This window comes from Lynx rufus, unplaced genomic scaffold (assembly GCF_022079265.1).
Source record: "Lynx rufus isolate CCGP_SWC_20201006 ecotype Redwood Valley unplaced genomic scaffold, mLynRuf1.p SCAF_25, whole genome shotgun sequence".
Lineage (NCBI taxonomy): Eukaryota > Metazoa > Chordata > Mammalia > Carnivora > Felidae > Lynx > Lynx rufus.
Genome location: NW_025814840.1, coordinates 5,030,469 through 5,055,071, shown reverse-complemented (window position 1 = coordinate 5,055,071; position 24,603 = coordinate 5,030,469). Strand labels below are relative to the sequence as shown.

The following is a 24,603-nucleotide window of genomic DNA, read 5'->3' as shown; positions in this document are numbered from 1 at the left end:
TTTACATTTTCATTGTTTTTGGAACTTCTTGGTGTATAGGTAGAAATGAAAAGAAGAGGTGAACATGTAGACAACTGTGTCCCTCGTTATCAGTTCTTTTTTTTTTTAAGAAAAAGTTTAGTATTTCACCATTTAAAGAGTACCCTGTACAGATTAGCAGTTGTGAATTCTAATCACCCAGAGCCCCAGCTAAATAACATGGTCAGGACTGTTTGAGAAATGATATGTTATCTCTGTCTCCTTCACCCAACACAACTTATTGTATATACAATTCATTGTATAGTTATTTTTGTGTTGTAGGGTTTTGTAAGCTCCCTGACACATGCAAAAAAGACATGTCGCTATTTGCACTTATCTGAGAAGAGAACCCATAGATTTCACCCCATACTAAAATAATGCTAACAATCTCCTTTTGAAAAATTAGTATCTCAGCCTGAGTTGAGAACCATTAGAAAAGAGACTTTGTACACCTTTGTAGATTTTAAGCAACTAAACGTGGAGAACTTTGTGTCTTACTGATATGAATTTCCCCCTAGCATCTGGCCGTTGTCCCTTTCATAAGCACTACGGCACAGATGAATTTTAGAATTGCACAGGGGTGCCTGGGTGGCTCAGTCGGTTGAGCGACTGACTTCAGCTCAGGTCATGATCTCACAGTTTGTGAGTTCGAGCCCCACGTCGGACTCTGTGCTGACAGCTAGGAACCTGGAGCCTGCTTCAGATTCTGTGTCTCCCTCTCTCTCTGCCCCTTCCCCACTCCTGCTCTGTCTCTCTCTCTGTCTCAGAAATAAAGATTTAAAAAAAAATTTTTTTTAATGATTAAAAAAAAATGAATTGCACAAAGCTTGGCCTTGTTCCTTGGACCTGTGTCCCATTCAGAACTTGGGTTCTACGCCGACTTCCTTCAGGCAAAAGAAGTTTAGTTAATAGAACAACAACCATTGATTTAACCAATTTAGTCTCCTTTCCCACTCAAACTTTTACCAATTCATTAACAAGCAGAACAGAGTTGATGGATTCAAATTATCTTCAAATAATCTCTGAGTAAAAAGAAAGAATGAAAATGTCTCTCCAAGTTATGAGCAAGAGGAGTTGCCTGAAGCAGCTAAGTCATCTGTAGTTTAACTTTCTTATACGGGTTCCTTCTAGTGGTGATTTCCACATTAAAAAAGAAGTTATTAATCCAAAAAGTTATTCAAAAAAGAAAAGTAGACGGGGTCTCTGTGATGCAGATGTAACTCTTGTCCATAAAGAGTAATCTGAATGAAAAATAAATACATATAGAATATTAAGCAACTAATATTCCCTTGGTGGGAAAGAAAAAAAAAAACAAAAAACACTGTGATGGCATTCCCACTTTGTTTGGCCTCCCTGAGAATCAGAACCTGGCATGAATAGAATGGAATAGAACATCAGGAGTATATTATCCAAAGGCCCCTCAAAATGTATCTCACCAACCACCAGATAAAATCACCCTACTAGGTAGTATTTTAACAAGTCACCAAGCAATATTGGCAAAGTAATTAGCAAAGATGAACAAAGTATGATGACAGTGACAGTGTTACCAATCTCTTTTCATTAAAACATGAAATATTTTATGTAATGGTAATTGTGCTTACGGTGTGTGGAACAGTGTATGTTTAAGTGGATTGTGATGGCTACAGAGAAAATATCTACTATTTAACATGAGACGTAATTCGTCCATCCCATTAATGAAAATACCATCCGTAATTAATCAAATAGTAAGCATAAGGTCAAGAGGATTTTGCTGTAGAAATTTCAACACAAAATAGCCACCTATGACTTCTGCATTCTCCGTGTGTGTGTGTGTGTGTGTGTGTGTGTGTGTGTGTTATAGCAACATTGCCTTTTTTTTTTTTCAAGCTGTGTTAGCCATTACAGAACTAGTGGTCATTTCAAAGGGTCTAGGATCCAAGGGCAGGAGGCCAGACCACGTTGTGAGAGGCCCCAACACTCTTGGCACGAACGCACCCCCCTGAGACTCATCAGGCAGCCACTGACGTCCCAGGACCATTTTAACCCACCCCAAAATGTTTCTATGGTTTCTGCAGTTCCTGAGGCTTCTCAGTTGGACCTATAGCCCTCTACCCTTGCTGTGAACCAGAATCGCTGAGGGAGCTTTAAAAAAATACAGATATTTGGGTCCTGTTTGCAAAGATTTCGGAATCACTCGGTGTGTGGTGGGACTCAGATGAAATGGTTCCTGACAGATGCCCAGGAGGTTCCAACAAAGGGCTGAAGGTCACATGCGTAGATGTGTCACCAGCCTAACTTTACGGAGCCCAAGTGTAAGAATCCAAAAGTATCTTCAGGAGCTGTGAGAACACCACGCTGTAAATATATAAAATGTTATCAAAATAGCCTGAGTTTACCCTCTTCGTATCTGAGTTTCTCAATCCAGCAGGCACATAGGATATTATTCAAAAACAGTCTCCTTAAGAATCTGACTATCTGGCCTGCCAGGAAATGCTTGACCACATAGAAACTGTCACAGGGTCTGATCCCAACAGATGTCCTTGGAAAGCACCTGTTGAAGTGAACTCTGCCCTTTAAATGGGATGGAGTTTTAATTTTCCAGAAGTAGTGGGCCCGTTGGAATGCTAGAAATGCCCATTTGCTGCTTATGTCCATTCTAGTAAACCACCTCCTGAACTGCGAAGCTAAGCTCCTGGTTGTGTCGATAATGAGAGAAGTCTACAGATGCCCTCAGGATTGGCCAGCTGCCTTGTCTATAGGGGTTTATTAGAGGGAGCTGAGCTCATGTAACCAGCCAGTCATGAAAACCAGGTTGTCTCGAGAGTCTGTCAAGAATTGTTCGAATCTGGGACTGTGGTGATAGATTGGAGAACGTTAAAATGTCCCCTAGAAACCTCACCTTCCTCCCAAGTGGAGAGTCTAATGTGTGTTCGATTAGAAGGGAGTAGCTGAAGTGTTACACGGCTTAATGCCAAACACGCCTTCGGGTGGCTGTGTCCAAAACCTGACAGAAACGAGCAGTGCCCGTGTCCCCGTCTCAAAGGTATATCATCATGTCTATCTATAGCGTGGACCGAGCCAGGGACCGCCTGGCCGAAGGTCACGGGTTACGCATAGCTGTGCAAATACTTGATTACTGGGACAGCTGCATCACTCCCTGACCTGACATCAGTGAGACATTAGTGCCATGACTGTTATGCCTTCCTGCCCTTTCTAAAAATAGTAGGGCCTTTGACAAGAAGATATTTTGAGCGTCTCGTCAGGGGAAGCCTATCCTGGCCACTCGCATGGGTCAGATCGGCACGGGGCACAGTTAGACTTTGGGAGCACAGCCCTCGCTTCTCCTAAAGATAAAGGCACTGGGACTCCCGGCTCAGAAGCCGTGGGTACACATAAACGGAGGAGGACACTTTTTAGGAATGTGAATGGGCTTCCGAAACCCTCCGTTTCGGACATTCGCACCCCCGTCCTCGGCTTTTCGGATCTGTTTTCATAAACCCCGGCTGCGATGTCGCTCCAGGGACCTCGGTGATCTTGCCGCTTTCAGTGGATACTAACAGAAGCCACTGGAGGCCTGTGGATAAGGGCGACTAATGAGAAACTGCCGTCCCCCAGCGGGACGGCCAAAACCAAAAACCCCCAAGCAAAACCAAAAAAGAACCGCCCCAGCCATCCGTGCTCACAGGAAGACGCGCAGGAAAGCGCTGCGATGTGACTCTGGTCTGGTAACTGGATTTATCGGTCGCATGACTGGCAGGCACCAGGTACCTGGTCCCGTTCTCCTCTGACCCACAAGTGCAAATCTTGGTTATTCTGCACCACTGGGACCAAAACATTATGATGGTGAGGACACAGAGACTCTAAAAGCAAAGATGGAATCTGAGCAGGTAAACCCTGTGCCACAGGCCTGTCAACCCGGGGCGGTCGTGTGTGGTTCTCGTGTTTGCACCTCTAAGAAATTTCCGTTTTTTCGCATCAAAAAATCCAGATACGAAGCCGAAGCCGCTTTCTTCGCCAACCTGAAGCTGTCTGACTTCAACATCATCGACACCCTTGGAGTCGGGGGCTTCGGACGAGTGGAGCTGGTAGGTGACTCTTCTTTACGTGCTCTTGAGAGCCCCTCTCCCTCCTGTATCTGTGCTCCTCGATTAAGATCTCTCTCTGCTCTGCTCTCTCCTCGTTAAGTATGATCGTTCCCGAATCGCGACCATATGCTTTCGTGTCAGTCCGTCCGAGTAGGCAGCAGTTACCGTGAGCTGTATATGATGTAGACTAGCAGTGAAATCATCAATCCACTTCTTTAGAAAATCGTCTTCCTAGGAAATGAGAGGTAAACACGTTAACATAACGAGAAGCCATAAAGTGCTTTCTATCCAGCTGATACTCTCTGGCCTCTACTTCCTTAGTTCTGAACGGGGCTCACCAACTTAGTCATGTGCCCTAACACATGTACACACACACACATATATACGTATACATATATATATATATATATATATGTATACACGTATATATATATACGTATATACATATATATGTTATATATAGATATATACATAATATAACACATGTATATATGTCTCATTTCCTTTATGTATATTTAAATTTACATTTTAATTATTGTAGCTAGGGTGCATGATTAAGTGAGTGAGCACTGTTCGGAACTAAGGAAGGAAATAAAGGAGTCAAATCTATTTATCCTCTATTTATCATCTATCTGATTAAAGATCTTTACCAGTGCTTTAAGACTTTAAAAATCACCGTTGAAAAAAAAAATTAAAAAAAAAAAAAAGGGGCGCCTGGGTGGCACAGTCGGTTAAGCGTCCGACTTCAGCCAGGTCACGATCTCCCAGTCCGTGAGTTCGAGCCCCGCGTCGGGCTCTGGGCTGATGGCTCAGAGCCTGGAGCCTGTTTCTGATTCTGTGTCTCCCTCTCTCTCTGCCCCTCCCCCGTTCATGCTCTGTCTCTCTCTGTCCCAAAAATAAATAAACGTTGAAAAAAAAAAATTAAAAAAAAAATCACATAAATGATGTAGTAATTCTGTGATTCTGGATTTGCAAGCACCTAGTCAGGTTATAGGGACTGTGTTTAATATAATCATATTAGATAACACGGTTTGACTATTTCACACCCATTCATGTCATACAGGTAAGTGTCGGGGTGATGAGGACACGTTGGTGCAAGGTTATTCGTTAAACACGTTGCGTGAATGTGGCGTGAACCGAATGAAAGCATACTCTGTTGTGCCTTTGAAATACGCATTTAAGAACTGATGTATTACAACATAAACTGGAAAAAAAATGTATTCTGGTGACTGAGTTGCTGCATTCCAAGACTGTGTGGGTAGAAACCCTATTTGGGAGGCAGATTCATTTTCACCTCCCTGCTGCATGGAGGCGTCCCTGATACCAGAAACCAGTACAGTATGTTAGGAACTCCCTGTAGAGTGCAGTAAACAGTTCCTGTTGCCATCAGGGGACTAGAAATCCCCTTCCATCAAAGTAGACTGAGCCAGTGCTGTCTCCGATGTTTGTCCGTTTGTGCCGTAGTTGGGATTTCTGGCTTTGACAGGCAGGAAAAAATGGTATTTACCTAAACATTAGACAAGACAACTTTGGAGCCATAATGTGTTTCATTGAACTTGCGCTCTGCTTCCGTTAACACTGGTTGGAGACACCATAGTTATACGGCTTCTGATTTGACTGCTGATTCATCGTGAGATTTTAGGTTACAGGAATACAAATTAAGGGCCCGGGAAAACTTGTTTTTCTGAATTCTGCCAGTTAACTCGGTCTTAGTTTTCTTTTTTCAAGAACTTTGATTTTGCGACAAAATATAACTGTTCGTAGAGCTAGTGAAGATTTATTACCGGTGTTCTATTTTACTGGGGGTGTTGGGACGTATAAACAGGTCAGGGGGTAGAGCTCCCTGCCAGGAAGAGCTTATGGTCTGGTGTGTTTATTTACTGAGCTGCGCATGTCTCAACCCCTTTTTGAATGAGGCACTATAAAGGACAGAATTCCTAGAATTTGATTTTCTGACTTGTAGTTTCTTAAATATATTTTTTCAAAGACCGTGGACAAATTGTTGTTTTCATTAACATTTACATTACAAATGTGTGGCCTCCTGGAGGTCTGAGAATTTCAAGTTGGGGACCTTAAGTTACCGGTGAGATATTTTAGGAAATATAAGAGTTTACTTAGGATGTTTGAAATACTGAAAATTGTTCATAGACACTGAAACCCGCTTTATGCTAAACAATTAAATGCCAAGCTGACAGTAGAAAACCTCTAGAAAGCTCCGTCAAAAATGTTTGAGGAAGCACAACTAACCAGAAAATTAGAGAAGGTACACACACACACACACACACACACACACACACACACACACAATGTATCCCAGGAGAGACAGTCAAGTGTAGTTCAGTCTAATTTTCTTCTTCTCCTGGATAATTACATTTTACTCTTCTACACAGATGTTTATAGGCTAATGAACACCATAACCTGAGGAATTAATTTGAGTTGGAGCCCAGTTTATAACAACATTAGATATGCCCGTAAATGATAAATCCCTAATAGGCCCCGAGGCACAACCGCATATATTAGAAAAGAGGCACATGGTTTTAACCTCTGAAGTGACATGACGATCTTGTGTCATTTTGCACTTCCCCCCAAAAATACCGTAGGAGCATCTGAACACCCAGACTGTCTTGACTGTTCAGTGTGGCCTGGCCGTGCAGGTGATCCCTGTCGCCCTACCATCCACTGCCTCCTCCCTGCCTGGTAATACTAGTTATTGTGTGTGGAACATATTCTTCGCTGTGATTTTTCGTTTTTTACACGTATTCAGTGAAGCCAGAATTTGAGGAGTGTGGCCTCAACACTCTGACTGTAATCACACGTACTGTGGTCCTAGCGTGTGGTGAATCACCGTGAACCATGGCTCAGGAGACAGTAGTGAATCTTTCGAGCAGTACCCACACCATTCATAGTTCAGAGGAGGAGAAGGCAGAGCCCAGTTCTGTTGTGATGGTAGAACTCTCCACTCTCTCCTGAGAATGACGTATGCAAGAAAATTCTGTCACTCTCAGAGAGCAAAAAGGGTAAGCAATAGCACCTTCACATGGATTCATGTCACGTACGTATGTGCTCAGTACTGTACCGAGTGTATAAAGTGGATATCTTGAACCTACCAATCCTTAGTTCAGCAATGATGTTGATCAGGTAAATAACAAGATAAAAAATATACCACATTACGCTGTAATTTCATAATAATATTTTTAAAAATTTTCCCAGGTATAGATTATAAGAATGTAAACTCTTAGGTTGAGTATAAAGAATTAAATTTGAGTTTTTGAACGCCATTTCCCGGTAGAACTAAGTTAGGAGTTTTCTTATTTGACACACGGATTAGGTTTGTGTTATTTTGCATAGTGACGCCCTTCAGAGCCTTCTTAGCATTTCTTAATTTTTATTATTTACATCAGTTTAGGTGAATTTAGATGCAGGAGGATATTTCAGGCAGGAAAATTGCTAAATAGTTTACTGCCAATGTTTGTAGAGGAGAACGTAGTTTTGCCACAACACAGAAACTCAGGTATTTGTTCAGTGATGAGGTCAGAAGCTTGAAGAAACTGTCTTACGTGCATGAGAATTCTGCTCTAAAGCTATTGAGTCTATTTCATAAATACCTTTAGCGTAACTGATTTTAATGAGTTGAATATCAGACGTGTCCCGTTCACAGCTATTACCTTTGGGAAGCCATCCATACTGCTTTCCTTTCTGTTATCTGGCAGAAACCACATTTTCTGACCGTTTTTTTTTTTTTATTTTGAAGAATGGGCCTTCTCATTTGTTCAGTGCTGCCTGTTTATCTTCCAGAAGACCACATTCCATTTATAAGTACTTTCAGCAAAAGAACCCTGCTTTTTTATAGACGATTTACTCATTAAAGCAGGAAGCTCTGCCGGAAGATACCTTGGTCATCCTCTTAATTTACCAGGCATGACTGCAAAACAAGGAGAATGATTTTACAATCACAAATGAAAATTAGTCCTGTTGCTCTATGGTCACGTTCCTGATTTCCTCTACTTGTCCTCTTGTCAGAGGGCTGCTGGCTTTTCAGAATAGATTTGCACAAAGCGGATTTTGGAACCTGGCCATGCTGATGTGGTTGCCCTGGATGGTAGATACTTAATCTTTGTATGCAGCAATCCAGAGCCTCCAAAAATGGAGAAAATGGAGGGACGCAGACATGGAAGATGTAATCTCTGTCTTCTTGGATTGTTTTCTGTCTCTATCATCTATTCCGTATTTATGCAGCGGGTTGTCTACTGGGACATACACAGTGTGAAGTAAAATAGCCATTGCCTCTAGGGACTCTGTTTACTGGGAAGGACAGTCATGGAAACAAATAAATAATCCAATAATCAAAGTATGGAGCAGCCCGCGGTTGGTGCTTGGGAGAGCAAGACATCTTGGAGGAAGTGGCATTTGTAGGACAGGAGAGTTAGCGCCTCTACATGAAGACCCTGAAGCTTTCCAGTACACTCTTATAAAATGCAACAACCGCAGGGTACTTGATCGACAAACTGATATTAGTGATGCTTTGTGATCTTCAAATTGGCCCACATCCAGTATATAATTTTACCTTTATGACGCATGATCTGCTTTTACCAGAAGGAAGTCAGGATTAATGCATAGAAGGAGCCTAGGACCCCGCAGTCAGTGAAAGGGCTGCTGTTACGGCCCGGAACTGCCTATTTGGTTTTTAACTTGACGTTTTTTCTGTCCTTCTGGCTTCTCAATTATAACACCAACAGCAGCCACCGCAACGCGACTGAACCAATGTTGTCACGTATCCACCTTCGTTTTAAAAAGAAGAAAGATGTCTTCTTGAATTCTAGAACCTGTGATAGACATAAATGGGGAACAGACGCTGTGATCTCCCACTGTTCACATCTGCTTCGGTCAAACCTTCAGAGGCTCTTCCTTCTCTGAATCTTTTGCTGTTCTTACTTCAGCGGTTAAAATGTCTCTGCGGAAACAATGGCGACGACAAAATCAGACCTTATAATGTAGTAGCAAAAGCTAGAGCTCCGGAATCAGACCTTCTGGATTCAGATTTTAGCAGCTGTGTATGCTCTGCCATTTGCTCGGGAGTCACTAGCTTCCGAGCCTCAGTTTCCCCATCTCCAAAATGAGGATAATAGTAGGCTTTGAGCCACCCGAGGTCACAAAGACTAAACGAGTTAACGCCCCCACATAGCGTCGCACATCCTAGGTCAGTAAGTGGTGCGATGTTACTGCTGTTAGATCATTATTAAAATATGCTAATGATAGCTATTTATCATTCCCAGCTACACCCACAGGAAGAGAAGGGAAGGGAATAATTTTACTCTTTCTTCCTCCCTTGCTCTGCCGAGTCCCGACAGTACAAACGTTTCTCAGCCATAAGAAAGAGCCTGAGGTCTTCAAATGACCCCAGTAATAGTGTCTATCAAATCCCCCCCCCCAACCGCGAATGCTCCTTACTTTGGGACCGGTCATGAGTGGAGGCGGGACACGATTTCCAGTCTTGCTCACGCTGAGCCTTCACGTGCCCCAAGTCTCTTGCACTTATCTGTCTTCTCGGTTGTAAAGGGCCAGCTCTTAACCTCTCGATGGGAAATAGTTTCAGGTGCCGTCCGCTGAATCCTATCCAGTGTCTCCGCAGCCTTCTTAAACCACGGAACCCTGACCGGGCCTAATGGGGGCCTGGCTCTTGCCAAGTGGACCACACAGGTCACCTCTCCTCTGTTCTGTGACCCAGCACAGGAGGGGGCAATGTGGCAGAAGTCACAGGCCACGCCCCACACAGGTCACAGGGCCATAAGGATCCGTGGCACTCTTGTGGCCTTTTTGCCAGCTGCGTGGCTCCGGGCCAGGCCTGGAGGGCTGTGTCCACCAAGGCAAAACGAACGGATGATTAAGCAAGAAATTAGGCGATAAATCCATTGCTCTGTCAGCAGAGTTCTGTTTCATCGTTACGAAAGGCGAACAGCTTAACTCCAAAGGGAAACCCCACGTAAGACGAAAACATTTCGAGAGCTTCCTGACTGCCAAGCCACACGGCAGTGAAATAGAATAGCTGTGGGATCGCCGGGTGGCATTGCCACTTGTGGCCACGGTGATTTAGTGCGGAGGATGCCTGGGGAAACCCTCCTGCCCTCTGTGACCCGAGTGAGCGCGGACTCTCCTCTCCTTGACAACTCCCAGCCTGCCTCATTTTAATGCTTTTCCCTCGCCAGTACTTGAGTCGGTTTATTATGAAAGAGGCCCTCCGCATGGTAGATTTATTCTTCAAAAGGATATAAATGGACACGCGTGATTTAGTGTGATACATAGCAGTGATTTCTAAGAAAGTCATTCGGCTAGCTGATGAAAATCCGATTCGGGAAACACGAATTGAGCAGAACACATACAGTCACAACATAGTGCGTCTCCTAAGATGGCCGACCGCACTCTCACACGTAGCGAAGTCTGTCTCTGGATATGCTATGCCAGTCACGTTGTGCATTACTTCCTCTTGTCACTGCAGAATATATTTGATACAAGAGACGTGACACAGGTCGGTCCACCCAATGACTGAGAAGAATCACTTGCTTACGCATCTTTTGAAATGACCAATTTTATATCCCATCTGTAGAAATGAGTATTTCTCATTAAAAGAATGTTGAATCAGGGTTCTGAAGTAAATTAAAATGTCCCTTTCTCCTCCAAAGCTGCGTTTGATTCTAGAAAGATGAATGGAAATCTAGAAGGCAGCAGGCATGTCTTCCCAAGGGTTAAGATATCGGTGATAAGAGAGTATATCCAGAAGTTAACATTTTGGTCACACTTGCCTTTATGTTTTCTGTGACATCCATTTGCTTTCATTTTTTTTTAAGTTAGTGAATTTATGGGCACAGTCAGCAAAGATTTATCTAATATACAATCCCTAAATATTTTTAGGGGGATAGAGAAATAGCAGAAGTGATTTCTGCCCTTAAGGAATTTCTCCCTTCTCATAAAAAAGAAAGTAAGACTAACACATATGAAAAGTAACATATGACATCCTTTAGTATTGTATTAGCTTCTAAATTATGCAGAAAGGTTCTCGGTGTTTCAGAAAGTGGGAGACCATTTGGAGCTGATTGCGTAGAAGAGGCCACAAGAAAACGAAGACTGAAGCCATGGCTTAGGGACTTGGTTGGGCTTTAAGGGAGCGGCTGGGGAAAAGGCCATTCGAGGCAAAGGTTACAACACAGAGGGCCACGTGTCTTCACAGGCCACAGAAGCGAGTGGCAGACTCGCTCAGGGGGTGTGTGAAGGAAGCAGTAAGAGGTGCCCGTAGCCCATCAGTGGGGGGGTCGCTGTGTTCTGTTCTGAAAGGAGGTTAGATGTGAAAGCACTGGGCATTTTTTGGGCATGAGGTCAAGTACTGAAAACATATAAAACACAGACTCAGCTCTCAGCTACCACCTGTGAATAAAAGAATACGCTATAACGTGACTCGACAGGCTATTTTTAGGTGGGGCCACTGCCAAAGTAAACATCATCATGTCCCTTCTGAATAAGGTAGTTTGCTTTGTGCCAAGATGTAGTGTGTGTCCCTGACAATTTCACATCAACACTGTCCAAGAGGAATCCCATTCATGAGAAGGAAAAACCCTCCCTTTGTCTATGTTAGTAATGTTGAAAATAGCCAGGCCTTTAAAATGAAATGGTTGATCTTGTTTTGTGGGGAAGAAATAGGAAATAGTCATTCTGCATGTTTCAGTGTAGTTCGTCAACTGTACACATTTAATTTATTGCCAATTCATTCTTGTCCCTCGTCTTAATATCCCCCGTTGTCATTTACACGTACAACATTCTAGCTTGAGTATTGAGCTCTGAGATCAGGAGCTTCTGGGGGTCGGATGGCTTGGTTCTTAGCCCCTGACGCCAGCCAGCCTTACAAGTTCATGGTAAGAGCAGAGAGACCATCAAGACCCAAAAGGAATCAAAATAAGCTCAACCAAAGGGAGCCGCTGTGTGACCGTGGCTCCAATTCTACCTCCATTTGGACAGAGTGGTTTAAATGTTTAATGGGACTGGTTTCCGTAACTTAAGTTAGCATGAGCAAAAAAATACTAACTACATGTCGAACTGGCTTAACTACATTTGAAATGTATTATATTTATGCAAAATCTTGTGAAAAGTTTCAAGTGTAAAAACGAGGAAGGAGTCACCCTATTTATTTAATATCAGAAAGGGTGACGTTCAAGTATAACATCTATCAAGATATGAAGATCCAATTATAAACCTTCTGATAAAGATTCTTCCAGTATGTAACAGAAACATTATGACATTACTTATGCCCTGTGTCTCAAAAGTATGACGAGAACACATTTTCATGAATTAAGCTGATCACATCTCAGAGAATTGAATTTTGCAATATGTGATTCTGTTTCATATCCACTCATTTTAAAGCTTCACAGAGTCAATAAAGGAAAGAAATTGAAGTGTCAACTTGTGAGTTTCAGCTCCATCTATGTGAAGTTTGAGGTTATAAGTGTGCTTTAAGTATTAGAGTAAGTTGAATTATGTGACATATTTTAGTGATCAATTTAGAAACGTGTAGGCAAGTTTGAAAACTTGCAGCACTACTCAATACATATGCATGAGATTAGGCACAGATATGAAATATTGGTTGGGGAGAGAAAATATTTGATAATTTGATGAGGGAAAGTAATTTTTTTTTCGCTCATCTCTCTACCCACCTCCCCTCTGGCCGCCAATTCGTTCTCTGTATTTAAGAGTCTGTGTTGCTATTGTTGTTTGCTTGTTTTTATTCTTAGATTTGAGTTTAATCATATGCTATTTGTCTTTCTCTGACTTATTTCATTTAGCATAATGCACCCTAGGTTCATTCATGGTGTAGTAAATAACAAGATCCCATTCTTTTCTATGGCTGCGTAATATTCCTGTGTGTGCGTGTGTGTGCACGCGCGAGCATCTGTACACACGCCACATCCTCTTTATCCATTCCTCTGTCGACAAACACTTGGGCTGCTTCCATATCTTGGCTCTTGTAAGTAATGCCACAATAAACATAGGGGTGCATGTATCTTTTTGAAGAAGTGTTTCTGTGCACTTTGGGTAAATACCCAGTAGTGGAACTCTTTATTGGATTGTATATCTGTTTTTAATCTTTTGAGGGACCGCCATACTGTTTTCCACAGTGGCTGTACCAATTTGCATTCCCACCAACAGTGCGTGAGGGTTCCTTTTTCCCTACATCCTCACCAACACCTGTTGTTTCCCCTTTGTGATACCAGCCATTCTGACAGGTGGGAGGTGATACCTCACTGTGGTTTTGATTTGTTTTTCCCCGCTGATGAGTGATGTTGGGCATCTTTTCATGTGTCTGTTGGGCACCGTGTGTCTTCTTTTGAAAAACGTTTGAATTCTCGGTGTTTTAATCCGACTGTTTGGTTTTCGGTGTTGAGTTGCAGAAGTTCTTTATGTACTTTGGATGTTAACCCTTCACTGGAGATGTCATTTGCAAATATCTTCCCCCATTCAGTAGGTCGCCTTTTTGTTTTGTTGATGGTTTCCTTCGCTGTGCAGAAGCTTTTTATTTTGGTGTAGTGCCAATAGTTTATTTTTGCTTTTGTTTCTCTTGCCTGAGGGACCTACCTAGAAAAATCTTGCTAAGGGTATCGTCCATGAGATTACTGCCCATGTTTACTTTTAAGGGCTTTATGGTTTCTGCTCTCACATTTAGGCCTTTAATCCATTTATTTTTGTGTATGGTGTGAGAAAGTGGCCCACTTTCATTCTTTTGCATGTAGTTGCCCAGTTTTCCCAACACCATTTATTGAAAAAACTGTCTCTTCCCCATTATATATTCTTGCCTTATTTGTGATAGATTAATCGGCCATATAAGCACAGGTTTGTTTCTAGACTCTGTTCCATTCCATTGACTATGTGTCTGTTTTTGTGTGCCTGATGAGGGAAAATAATTTAAAGTTTCTCATATCAATTTTAGTAATCACTACAAGATGAAATAAGGTTTATTTTATGCAGGTTCTATACACAAGAGAAAATGGTATATTTTTGTTTATTTTTTTTAACATTTATTTATTTTTGAGAGACAGAGCATGAGCTGAGGAGGGGCAGAGAGAGAGGGAGACACAGAATCTGAAGCGGGCTCCAGGCTCCGAGCTGTCAGCACGGAACCTGACACGGGGCTCGAACCCACGAACTGTGAGATCATGACCTGAGCTGAAGTCGGATGCTTAACCGACTGAGCCACCCAAGCGCCCCATGAGAAGATGGTATATTTGAATTGCACATTTCAGTAAACAGTATTGATTCAATATAGGTAGATTTTTTTTAGTCCAAATGAATCAGTGTTAATTCCTTAATAAGAGAAATCACAAGTATTCTTTGATTTCCAAGTGATTTCTATAAAATAGTCCAACCATTTGTTCATGTTGTAATTAAAAATAGGAGGTATGATTTTCTTTTCCTGATCTTCCTCTAAACGGAAAGTTAAATGTCTGTTTTGAAAACTATCTCCTCTGTGAAAATAGTCTTAACTTGGCTTTTGACCAATTTGAATTTAATAATATAAATATATCCTGATATTTCTTCTCATTAGCTGTAGAACTGAATGTTGAGTCTGAAGGCAGAGTAGAAACCAAATAGGACTATCGACATGTTTGATGAAGGGTTGAGGTGAACACGACAAGGAAAATAAAGATGGGGAGAAGAGAGACCCTCTCTTGATCGTCAGTTGTGCAAATGGCAGAGGAAAGTGTATACATAATATAAGCTCTTTTTTGCCCTGCTCCTTTGGTATGGTATAGAAAATGGTGTAGTTGTCTCACTTAGAAATAAGTTTTACGTGTAAAATCACTTACCATAAAATTGTGTAATGATGTCATGTCTCTGTCCCTCCCGTCTGAAAAGGTCTTTGACTCTGGCATCTGTGTGAACTCATAATCCATCCCTCACATTCTCTGTGTCCCCTGGCTATGTGTCACACAGGCTGTGACAAGTCCCTTATGCCCTCCTCCCTTGTGCATCCTTTGGAACAAACTTAAGATTTATTCTTAAGTTTGGATGCTAAGAAAAGGACATGCATGATGTTAATTGTGCAGAGAGAGAGGTGAGGGATAACTTTTTGAGCATCTAGAACGAAAAGTTTTAACCACAGGAATTCTTCTATCTGGATTACTTACAAAGCTCTTTCCTCCCGGTTTAAAAAGAACTGAAAATAAGAGATCATTTTACGCGGGACCACGTAACATGGGTTGTGTGATTAAAAGTGTGCTGTTTTATTTGGAGAAAATATTAGCCATTCCTATTTTGTCACTATCCAGCTATTAAAGTTAGGATGGCCCTGCCCAGATTTCTTTAGGCCTTAGAGCCTGTCTTGATGCTCTTCTTGGGAAAGCCACCGCCATTTTTATCCAGTGCATAGTCTTTGAAAATTAGTAACATGGGGTTGAGAGAACAGAGAAAGAGAAACCACCTCTCAGCCGAAGATGTATGTCCCATAAACTCAAGGTCATGCTTCCAGAGTGAACCAGCATGTTTTCTGAAGCTTACCTTTGTCTCACTTGGGAACTTTCCCCTTTTCCTTTGTCCCAGGCTACTGGCCCATGTTTGTTGGGCTGCTTCCATAAGGTTAATTATAATTAACATCCTTTAAAAATGCATATCCAGGGGCACTTGGGTGGCTTGGTTGAGTGCTCTACTCTTGATCTTGGCTCAGGTCATGATCCCAGGGTCGTGGAATCGAGCCCCACGTGAGGCTCTGTGCTGAGCGTGGAGCCTGCTTGGGATTCTCTCCCTCTACCCCTCTCCCCTGCTCTCTATAAAATACAATAAAAAGTAAAATAAAATAAATGCATATTCATTATGTCAAATTGCAGATGCATAGAGTTTCCCAGCTGGAAAGAGCCCTCGTATTTAATAGAGTTAAGGCCTTTCCTGAGGCCCAGAAGTTACATAATTCATCATAAACATGAACCATACAGGGCTCAACCCTGGGGATCCTGCATGAGCTTACCTAAGCTCACTTCATCACCTCTGTTCCATGGCATTAGTGTAACTAACTGCCTGAGGGCATTAAGGGAATCACCGTTATAGAGGAATTTTGCATAATAAGCCATGTAATACTGTCAGTTTCAGCCTTAATTTAAGAACTCATTTTAAAGGTTTTTTTATTACTTATTTTGAGAGACAGAGAGAGAGCATTAGCGGAGGAGGCACAAAGAGAGAGAGGGGGAGAGAGGGAGAGAGAGAATCTGTGCACTGTCAGCCCAGAGCCAGATGTAGGGCTTGAATCTACAGACCATGAGATCATGACCTGGGCCGATGTTAAGAGTCAGGCCCTTAACTGACTGAGCTACCCAGACGCCCCTATTTAAGAAATCATTTTAATTACAATGTAGTTCAGAAAGCCATTTTCTCCTCCAAATAATAAAGATCTAGCTATATCACAAAACAAACTATGGATTAAATAGACCACTGGATGAACAGATTCCGCGGACCAACTCTCCCTGAGGTACTAAGCGAGTTTTAAAGTGGTTGTAATCATAACTCAGCTCCCCAGTCAGAGCAGGGAATTGGGTCCAGCCAGAAACAAGCCTTTTTTTAAGACCAGCGCCTGCCGCAGATAGGAAGGAAGCATATGTTCTGATTGCTGGCAAGCGTGTCTTCGCAGCTCTTTAACATGCTGGGGTCCCTGCCTCCCTTCTTCGGGTCAGTGCCATTGGGACACCACCTGGAGCTCGGCAGTTAAGAAATCGTCAAAACCTGGGTCAGAAATTCCCATATTTAGGTCCACTCTGCCCGTGTACGGATGCATTCGAATGGCACCCCAGTGCTCCACACGGAGGCAACGTTTTACTATCAATAAAGCTTTTGTCCCTTCTAATATTGGGTCTAGCACAGCATTGTTTGTAAAAATAAATAAGAGGAAGGTCATGAGTATTAGCATTTTCTTGTTCTTTTTCCCTTTCTAGGAATTTTGGGAGTAAAAGCTGTGTGGTGCGAGGGCCAGGAATCTTTGGAAAGTAGCATCTTACCCCTTTATGTGTTTCCCTGGTGAGACGGAGATCGGTGATTGGGGTTAGGAACGGGCCTTCGCTGGGTCATATTTGGAGGAAATTTCTTTAGCCTGAAGGGGCCTTAATGTTGGAAGCCCATAGGAATAAAGGCAGCTAGTACACACTGAATGTGTGCTCTGTTCCAGACTGGGAAGGCTATGTGGGCTCTTTTGTTTCGTCCTCGCATGTAAACTCATGTGCCAGATACGGAGAGAGGGACAGAGTGTCAGAAATGTGCCCAAGACCACAAGCCAAAAAGCGGTGGAGATGGAAACAAAAGTAGTCACATTTCAGGGCTCACATCTCGCCAGTGTACTAGCCTGTGCACCAGGGGTGTGAGCCAGTCTGCAAAGGACGACTGAGCTGGGGCGCACACCCAACCCCGCCAGGCTGGGAAGGATTCCCCAACAAGAGGGGGGCCGGGAAGCAAGGCATGGGTCCACGTGCCTCCGTCCACACTATAGATTTCCTATCTCTAGCTGCCCCCGCTACAAAAAGTCCTCACCGTCACCTCAAATTGACAGGCGTGGCCTTGGCGTAATTCATTTGGCCAACAGGAAAAATTAAGAGCTAACTACGTTGCACCTTCAAATTTGCCATGGAATAGTTTTGTGAAAACACTTTTATGATAAAGTCGGATAACTTAGGCCCAGTAAATGCAGATTCCTATCATGGACTCTGAGCTTTTATATTGAAGACAAGAATATGGCAAGTCCCTTGAGCAGGTTAGTGTGGTTCAGCCCAAACCTGAATGGATTGTTCTGCTTTGTACCACTTCTCAAGGTCTTTGCTTTCATGCAATTCTAGGAGAGTGGTTCCCATGGAACCAAAATCCTTTGAGAGAGCCAGACAGTAATACACAGCTAGTACAATTTAAAGGAGACTTTAAAATGTATTTTCCATGATGAAAGTCATTGTGTTTTCCCATCATAAAAGGGATATAGGGTTCAAAAATGTAAAAATTTCCCTAAGGGAAAACTATTATTAACCTATGGGGGAACACGTTTCCAATTGTCTCTTCCTAGATTTATTTTAGATGTATACATATTCATATAAATACTATTTATAGGGTCATAAAATGTACACTGGCTTGTATCCTGTATCAGATAAATAGATGATAGATAGATAAGGTTACACATGTATATGTAAGTCAACTTGGGCTATTTTTCCATAATAAGTATAATTCTAAGTATTTTAATTCAAGCTAGTTAACATACAGTGTAATATCAGTTTCAGGTGTGCGATATAGTGATTCAACCTTCCATACATCACCTGGTGCTCGTCACAAGTGCCCTCCTCAATCCTCATCACCTGTTGAACCCATCCCCCACCCGCCTCCCCCCTGGTGACCATCACTTTGTTCTCTATAGTTGAGAGTGTTTCTTGTTTTGTCCCTCTCTCATTTTCTTCCCTTTGCTAAATCACCATTTTAAGTCATAGTTTTTACAGCTGCATTGCATGGATGTACCATTTTTTCCCCAAGCTTCTCTGCAGGGACATTTAGATTGTTTGGCTGTTTTTTTTTTAAATATGAAATTTATTGTCAAATTGGTTTCCATACAACACCAGTGCTCAACCCAACAGGTGCCCTCCTCAATACCCATCACCCCCCCACACACCCCTCCCTTCCACCCCCCCATCAACCCTCAGTTTGTTCTCAGTTTTTAAGAGTCTCTTATGTTTTGGCTCCCTCCCTCTCTAACCTTTTTTTTTTCCTTCCCCTCCCCCATGGTCTTCTGTTAAGTTTCTCAGGATCCACCTAAGAGTGAAAACATGGTATCTTTCTCTGTATGGCTTCACTTAGCATAACACTCTCCAGTTCCATCCACGATGTTACAAAAGGCCATATTTCATCCTTTCTCATTGCCAAGTAGCATTCCACTGTATATATAAACCACAACTTCTTTATCCATTTGTCAGTTGATGGACATTTAGGCTCTTTCCATAATTTGGCTATTATTGAAAGTGCTGCTATAAACATTGGGGTGCCAGTGCCTCTATGCATAGCACTCCTGTACCTTTGGGTAAATTCCCAGCAGTGCTATTGCTGGGTCATAAGGTAGATCTATTTTTAATTTTTTGAGGAACCTCCACACTGTTTTCCAGAGTGGCTGCACCAGTTTGCATTCCCACCAACAGTGCAAGAGGGTTCCCATTTCTCCACATCCTCTCCAGCATCTATAGTCTCCTGGTTTGTTCATTTTAGCCACTCTGACTGGCATGAGGTGATAACTCAGTGTGATTTTGATTTGAATTTCCCTGATGAGGAGCGACGTTGAGCATCTTTTCATGTGCCTGTTGGCCATCTGGATGTCTGCTTTAGAGAAGTGTCTATTCATGTCTTCTGCCCATTTCTTCACTGGATTATTTGTTTTTTGGGTGTGGAGTTTGGTTAGCTCTTTATAGATTTTGGATACTAGCCATGTCATTTGCAAATATCTTTTCCCATTCCGTTAGTTGTCTTTTAGTTTTGTTGATTGTTTCCTTTGCAGTGCAGAAGCTTTTTATCTTCCTGAGGTCCCAGTAGTTCATTTTTGCTTTTAATTCCCTTGCCTTTGGAGATGGGTCAAGTAAGAAATTGCTGCAGCTGAGGTCAGAGAGGTTTTTTTCCTGCTTTCTCCTCTAGGGTTTTGATGGTTTCCTGTCTCACATTCAGGTCCTTTATCCATTTTGAGTTTATTTTTGTGAGTGGTGTAAGAAAGTGGTCTAGTTTCATCCTTCTGCATGTTGCTGTCCAGTTCTCCCAGCACCATTTGTTAAAGAGACTGTGTTTGGCTGTTACAAACAATGTTGAGTCGGACATATTGATTTATCAGGGGAAATTTTTTCAGGGAATTAACTCAGCACAAGAGACTGTGTTTGTTGAGTTACCTCCACCAATACTCCTCAAGCTCTCTGACTTCCTGGTGAAGAGCTGAGATCCCGGGAATCGTGTGTCATTCTAGTTTGAAATGGAAGTGGAAATTCTAAGGGCTCTACTCTAAGGAGCTGGCAAGGTCTTTACAGAGTGCAAAGGAAGGTGGTTCCGGACCGTAGAACTGCCTCCACTCAAGCAGAGACCAAACAGAAAGCCTCAGTAGATTAACTATTTGGCTCGGTAAACTTCTTATAATTAATACTTATTAAACTGGCAACTAATAAGGCCAACATGTACCCCTCATTGGCCACCTGCTACCCAACAACTGTTACCACCATCTTCTTCCCCACCTACCCCCCCCCACCCACACTTCGACCCTTGGCTTCTCCTTGTGGAATTGTATCAGTCAGGTACCCCAGATCCCTGAGAATATATTGAGATCCCCTAGAAAATGGACAGTGAGGCTCAGGCTGGTGTCCTAAACCACATGTCTAGTGTGAGTGAAACTTACAGGAAACTGAGTTTGAGTTAGCCATTTCCATTAAACTCTCATTTGTAAAGCATCAGTCACTGTGCCGTCAATTTGTTTTATATTCAGCAGAAGGGAAGCAGCATATTCTGGAAATAGCTTGGGCCAAAAAGAGCATGGAGCCAGTTCTGCCACTTGACATCTCTATCCTGGTCTTGGTCAAGATATGAACCTCTCTGGTATTCCTCAGTTTGATGCTCTGAAGAGTGGGGATGACAATGGTACCTCAAAGCGTTGCCTAGAACATTGAGAGAAGTCACTTATTGCACTGTTCCTGGCACCTAATATGAGCACTTTAATAATATTAGCTATTTTTTTAATATATGAAATTTATTGTCAAATTGGTTTCCATACAACACCCAGTGCTCATCCCAAAAGGTGCCCTCCTCAATACCCATCACCCACCCTCCCCTCCCTCCCACCCCATTATTATCGATGATGAAGTCTTTCTAAAAACAAAACAAAACAAAAATCTCTTCCTCTTTCAATGAAGAGTTGATGTCAGGACTAAATAAAATAACATACACGGACATGTATGTGCTCCATAAAGGTTAGTTCCCATTCCTCTTGGACATCCCCGAGAGCTTCATTTATTTCCCTGCATAGATTCATCCTAATATACAGTTCAAAACTCTCAAATAGAAAAGTGGGTAAATATTTCTGCCTAGTATACTGGCTACAGTGAAATAAATCAAACATCTGGGTGTGGGTATAACAAAATTGGTAAACATACTAGGGATCATGGAATTTGTTCATTGGAAGGGAACCAAAGAGTAGTACAGGCTTGGAAATGGAGCCCTAAGTAATGACCATGGTCTCAAGATGCTAATGGACCCCACAAGCTTGTCGGCAGCCAACAACATTATCCTAGAGATGGTGTTATTAATCTAGCAGGCTCTCCGGTTGGGCATGTCATGTCTCGGTCATTCAAGGAAAAGGTTGGGGTAAGAAAACATCTTGTAAAAATACAACTGAAAACTTGACGCTGAATCACATAGCTATTTGGCCGTGGATAGTGCCTGTGTAGTGTTGGCACATAAAAATCTTTTCTTCCCTTCCATGCATAATTAAGGGCACTTGGGGACAGAAGGAAAAGACAAAATGCTACGTGCTTGTCATCCTAGTGCCCGTTGTTAAGAGATGCACGTTGTGGCTTTGCCAGTGATCAATCATCATGGCTTGTTGCATTCTTTCTTTGATTCATGCAGTCAACAAATATTTAATAAGCATTTACTCTGTGTCAGGGGCAGGGAATTTAACATATCCCCCATCTCAGGTTGCTTACAGTCTAATGAGAGGACACAGGTACTCATCAAGTAATGAAGAAACTATTGAGTGCATTAGCTTGTGCTAAGAGCTATAGAAAAGAATAACACAGGGAAGGGGGTGGTTACTCTTGGACATAGGCTGGTGTGAGGACACACTGATTAGGAAACATTTGAGCAAAGAGCTTCGGGAACTCAGAGGGTCCTTCCGGGAATATCTGTGGGAGAATATTAGGGCAGAACAGCACGTGCAGATAGCCTGGGGCACGCACTTGCTTAATGTGCTCAGGGCCAGTGTGACCCCGGCACAGTGAGTAAGGGGAGAGTGGGGTCCAGACGGTGTAGGACCTTGTAGGCCTTTGTGACGGCTTTGCCTTCATGAGCGAAATGGGAAGCCACTGGGGTGTTTTGAGCAGAGGAGTGACGTGGTCTGGCTTTGTTTTGCAGACAACACCTGAGGTCCCCTATCCGGCAGAGGCTGCTGGGTGGGGCAAGGGCACAGCAGAGAGGCCATCCGTGACTTCTCACTCGGTGGCCCTTTCTCACTTAAGGCGACAATAACTCCGTACAGTAGCCCAATGGCATCTTCAGCAAGAACTGGGGCTCAGAGCTGTTAAGCAGTCAGCCCAATGAGGTCAGGATTCGGGTCCAGACCGGGGACCCTAAAGGCAGAGTCCTCTCCTCCCACCCTGTGCGCAAGGAAAAACGTATGTCACTGTCACTGCAAAGAATAATGAATAACGTTTACATCAGGGGCGTAAACGACACAAGAGTCTTCAGTCACGAAACTAAGGCCCCAAAGAGAAAATACGGTTTCATTTCTCCTCTGATTTTTAGTCCTCTGACACAGCTTATTTTTCATGCTGTCTAGATTTCTTTTCGAGGTGGGAGTTCACATTTTGTGTTTTATTATGAACTACAGCTGAATCCGTTTGAATTACGCTCATCTGCCGTCTTCCAGAGTTTCACAGATGGCGTAGACGGCCTTTATCTGCTTAAGGCGTTTTCGAATATCCATTTTCCTCTCTAACCTGTCCTGCGGATTCACAAATGCTGGCAGCGGACTGGGGCCCATTTATGTGAAGTGTCCTTGGGCCCTCTTCTCAGGCCCTTGCCACGGCCATGCCCTCTCAGACTGGATCCAATCTGTACACGTGTGCCTGAACAGGACACTTAAGAATTTCGCCTCCATGCAGATGAAGCGGGGGGCCAATTCACGACCAGAGGGGACAGCGATACTTGAGCTGAAAAGCGGGAACAGCTTGTCCGTTATTTCCCCCAAGCCTTTCATTAGTTCCAGAGAATTCGGGCTTGAGGAGTCTGTCGCTCAACAGCCCCAGATGACTCTTCTCTATTGCTATTAAGTGATGAGCTCCATTCTCTCTCACTTTCCTTCCAAGTCACCTTGTTGAAGTGTTTTTGTTTTTTTTTTTTTTTGTAAAACAGTGAGCACAGACCCGCAGCCAGTCTGAGGAGTAGGATTTGGAACAACGCAAGCCACCGGGAGCCCCGTGGGGTGCGACAGAGGCATGGAAGCAGTGGGGCCGTCCGAGCTCAACCTAGGTCTCCTCAGTTAGTGTGACCAAGCAGTCAGGTTCAAGGTCGGACAGGATGAAAGCTATCCTGCATACGGGCAGAGAAGAAAAAAAAAGTTTTCAAAATCTCTTGCAAGACAAAATTGTATTTTTTCTTTACCTTTTTTTTTTTTTTTTTCTTCAGTGGAGGAAAGGGCAAAACTAGGAGGTAAAACGAGAAGAAATCACAGTATATTCATCCCCGGTCTCAGCAGAGAGAGGGGTCTGTCGCTGAATTTTATTTATTTGTTATTATTTTACTTTTGGGAGAGCGCAAGCAGGGTAAGGGAAGAGAGAGGAGGACAGAGGATCTGAAGCCAGCTCTGTGCGGACAGTGGTGAGCCCGATGTGGGCCCTGAGATCGCGACCTCAGCTGAGGTCAGATGCTCAACCGACGGAGCCACCCAGGTGCCCCCATGCCCCTGAATATTATACCCGTAGAAAGGTTTGTTGGCGAGGGCCAGGGGGCAACGGTGGAATGTTCCTACATCTACCACACTCACCTAAAGGGAAATTGGAGAATTTAGTTTTTATACTTCTTGGGTTGGAGGAGAAATACTGTCAAAGTACACTCAGCCACATGACATGATATGAAATAAAATCACACGATGACCATCCAGGACACTTTCCCACTCCCAATCCAGTGGGCACAAAACTCGTTGAGAATCTCCCTAAAATTCACCTGGTCCCGTGGAAGGGGACTGGACGGTAGTTTGCGGCCTTGGGAGGCGCTGTGTGGCTCGGGCAGGGTTTGGGCTGTCACTCAAGTGCTCCGTGTGATTTGGGGATAAGAAGGCACCCTGTTACATTCATGCCCTGGGCTTTTTCTCACTGAACTCTCCCTGCCTGTCGTTAAGGTCCAGCTGAAAAGCGAAGAGTCCAAGACGTTTGCCATGAAGATTCTCAAGAAACGCCACATCGTGGACACCAGACAACAGGAGCACATTCGCTCGGAGAAGCAGATCATGCAGGGGGCTCATTCCGACTTCATAGTGAGGTAGAGACCCTGTCCCCGCGCTCCCCATAGAGACTCAGCCACAAAACCCACCGTGGCCCGTGCTTACGTTACACGCTTTGTTCTTGCAGCACACGTCGTTTTCAATCTGATTTTAAGAAAGTTTTTTTGCTAGACTTGAAAAAAAAAAAAACCCTGAAGTTTGATTCTATCTTTTTTTTTTTTTTAAGAGAATCCGATTCTTTGAAAACACAGTTCCCCCAAAGGAGATATCTGAGTTTCTCACATTCCATGTGTGTGC

At 43.1% G+C, this 24,603-nt stretch overlaps 1 protein-coding gene across 1 annotated transcript in view; it reads left to right on the top strand.

Moving 5' to 3' along the window:
- PRKG1 (protein kinase cGMP-dependent 1) overlaps positions 1-24,603 on the top strand; it is a 1,154,193-nt gene that overhangs the window by 1,103,369 nt on the left and 26,221 nt on the right. Inside the window, exons 10-11 of the mRNA XM_047088578.1 lie at positions 3,986-4,082; positions 24,205-24,344. Coding sequence (XP_046944534.1) covers positions 3,986-4,082; positions 24,205-24,344 — 237 coding nt within the window. The remainder of the gene's footprint in view (positions 1-3,985; positions 4,083-24,204; positions 24,345-24,603) is intronic.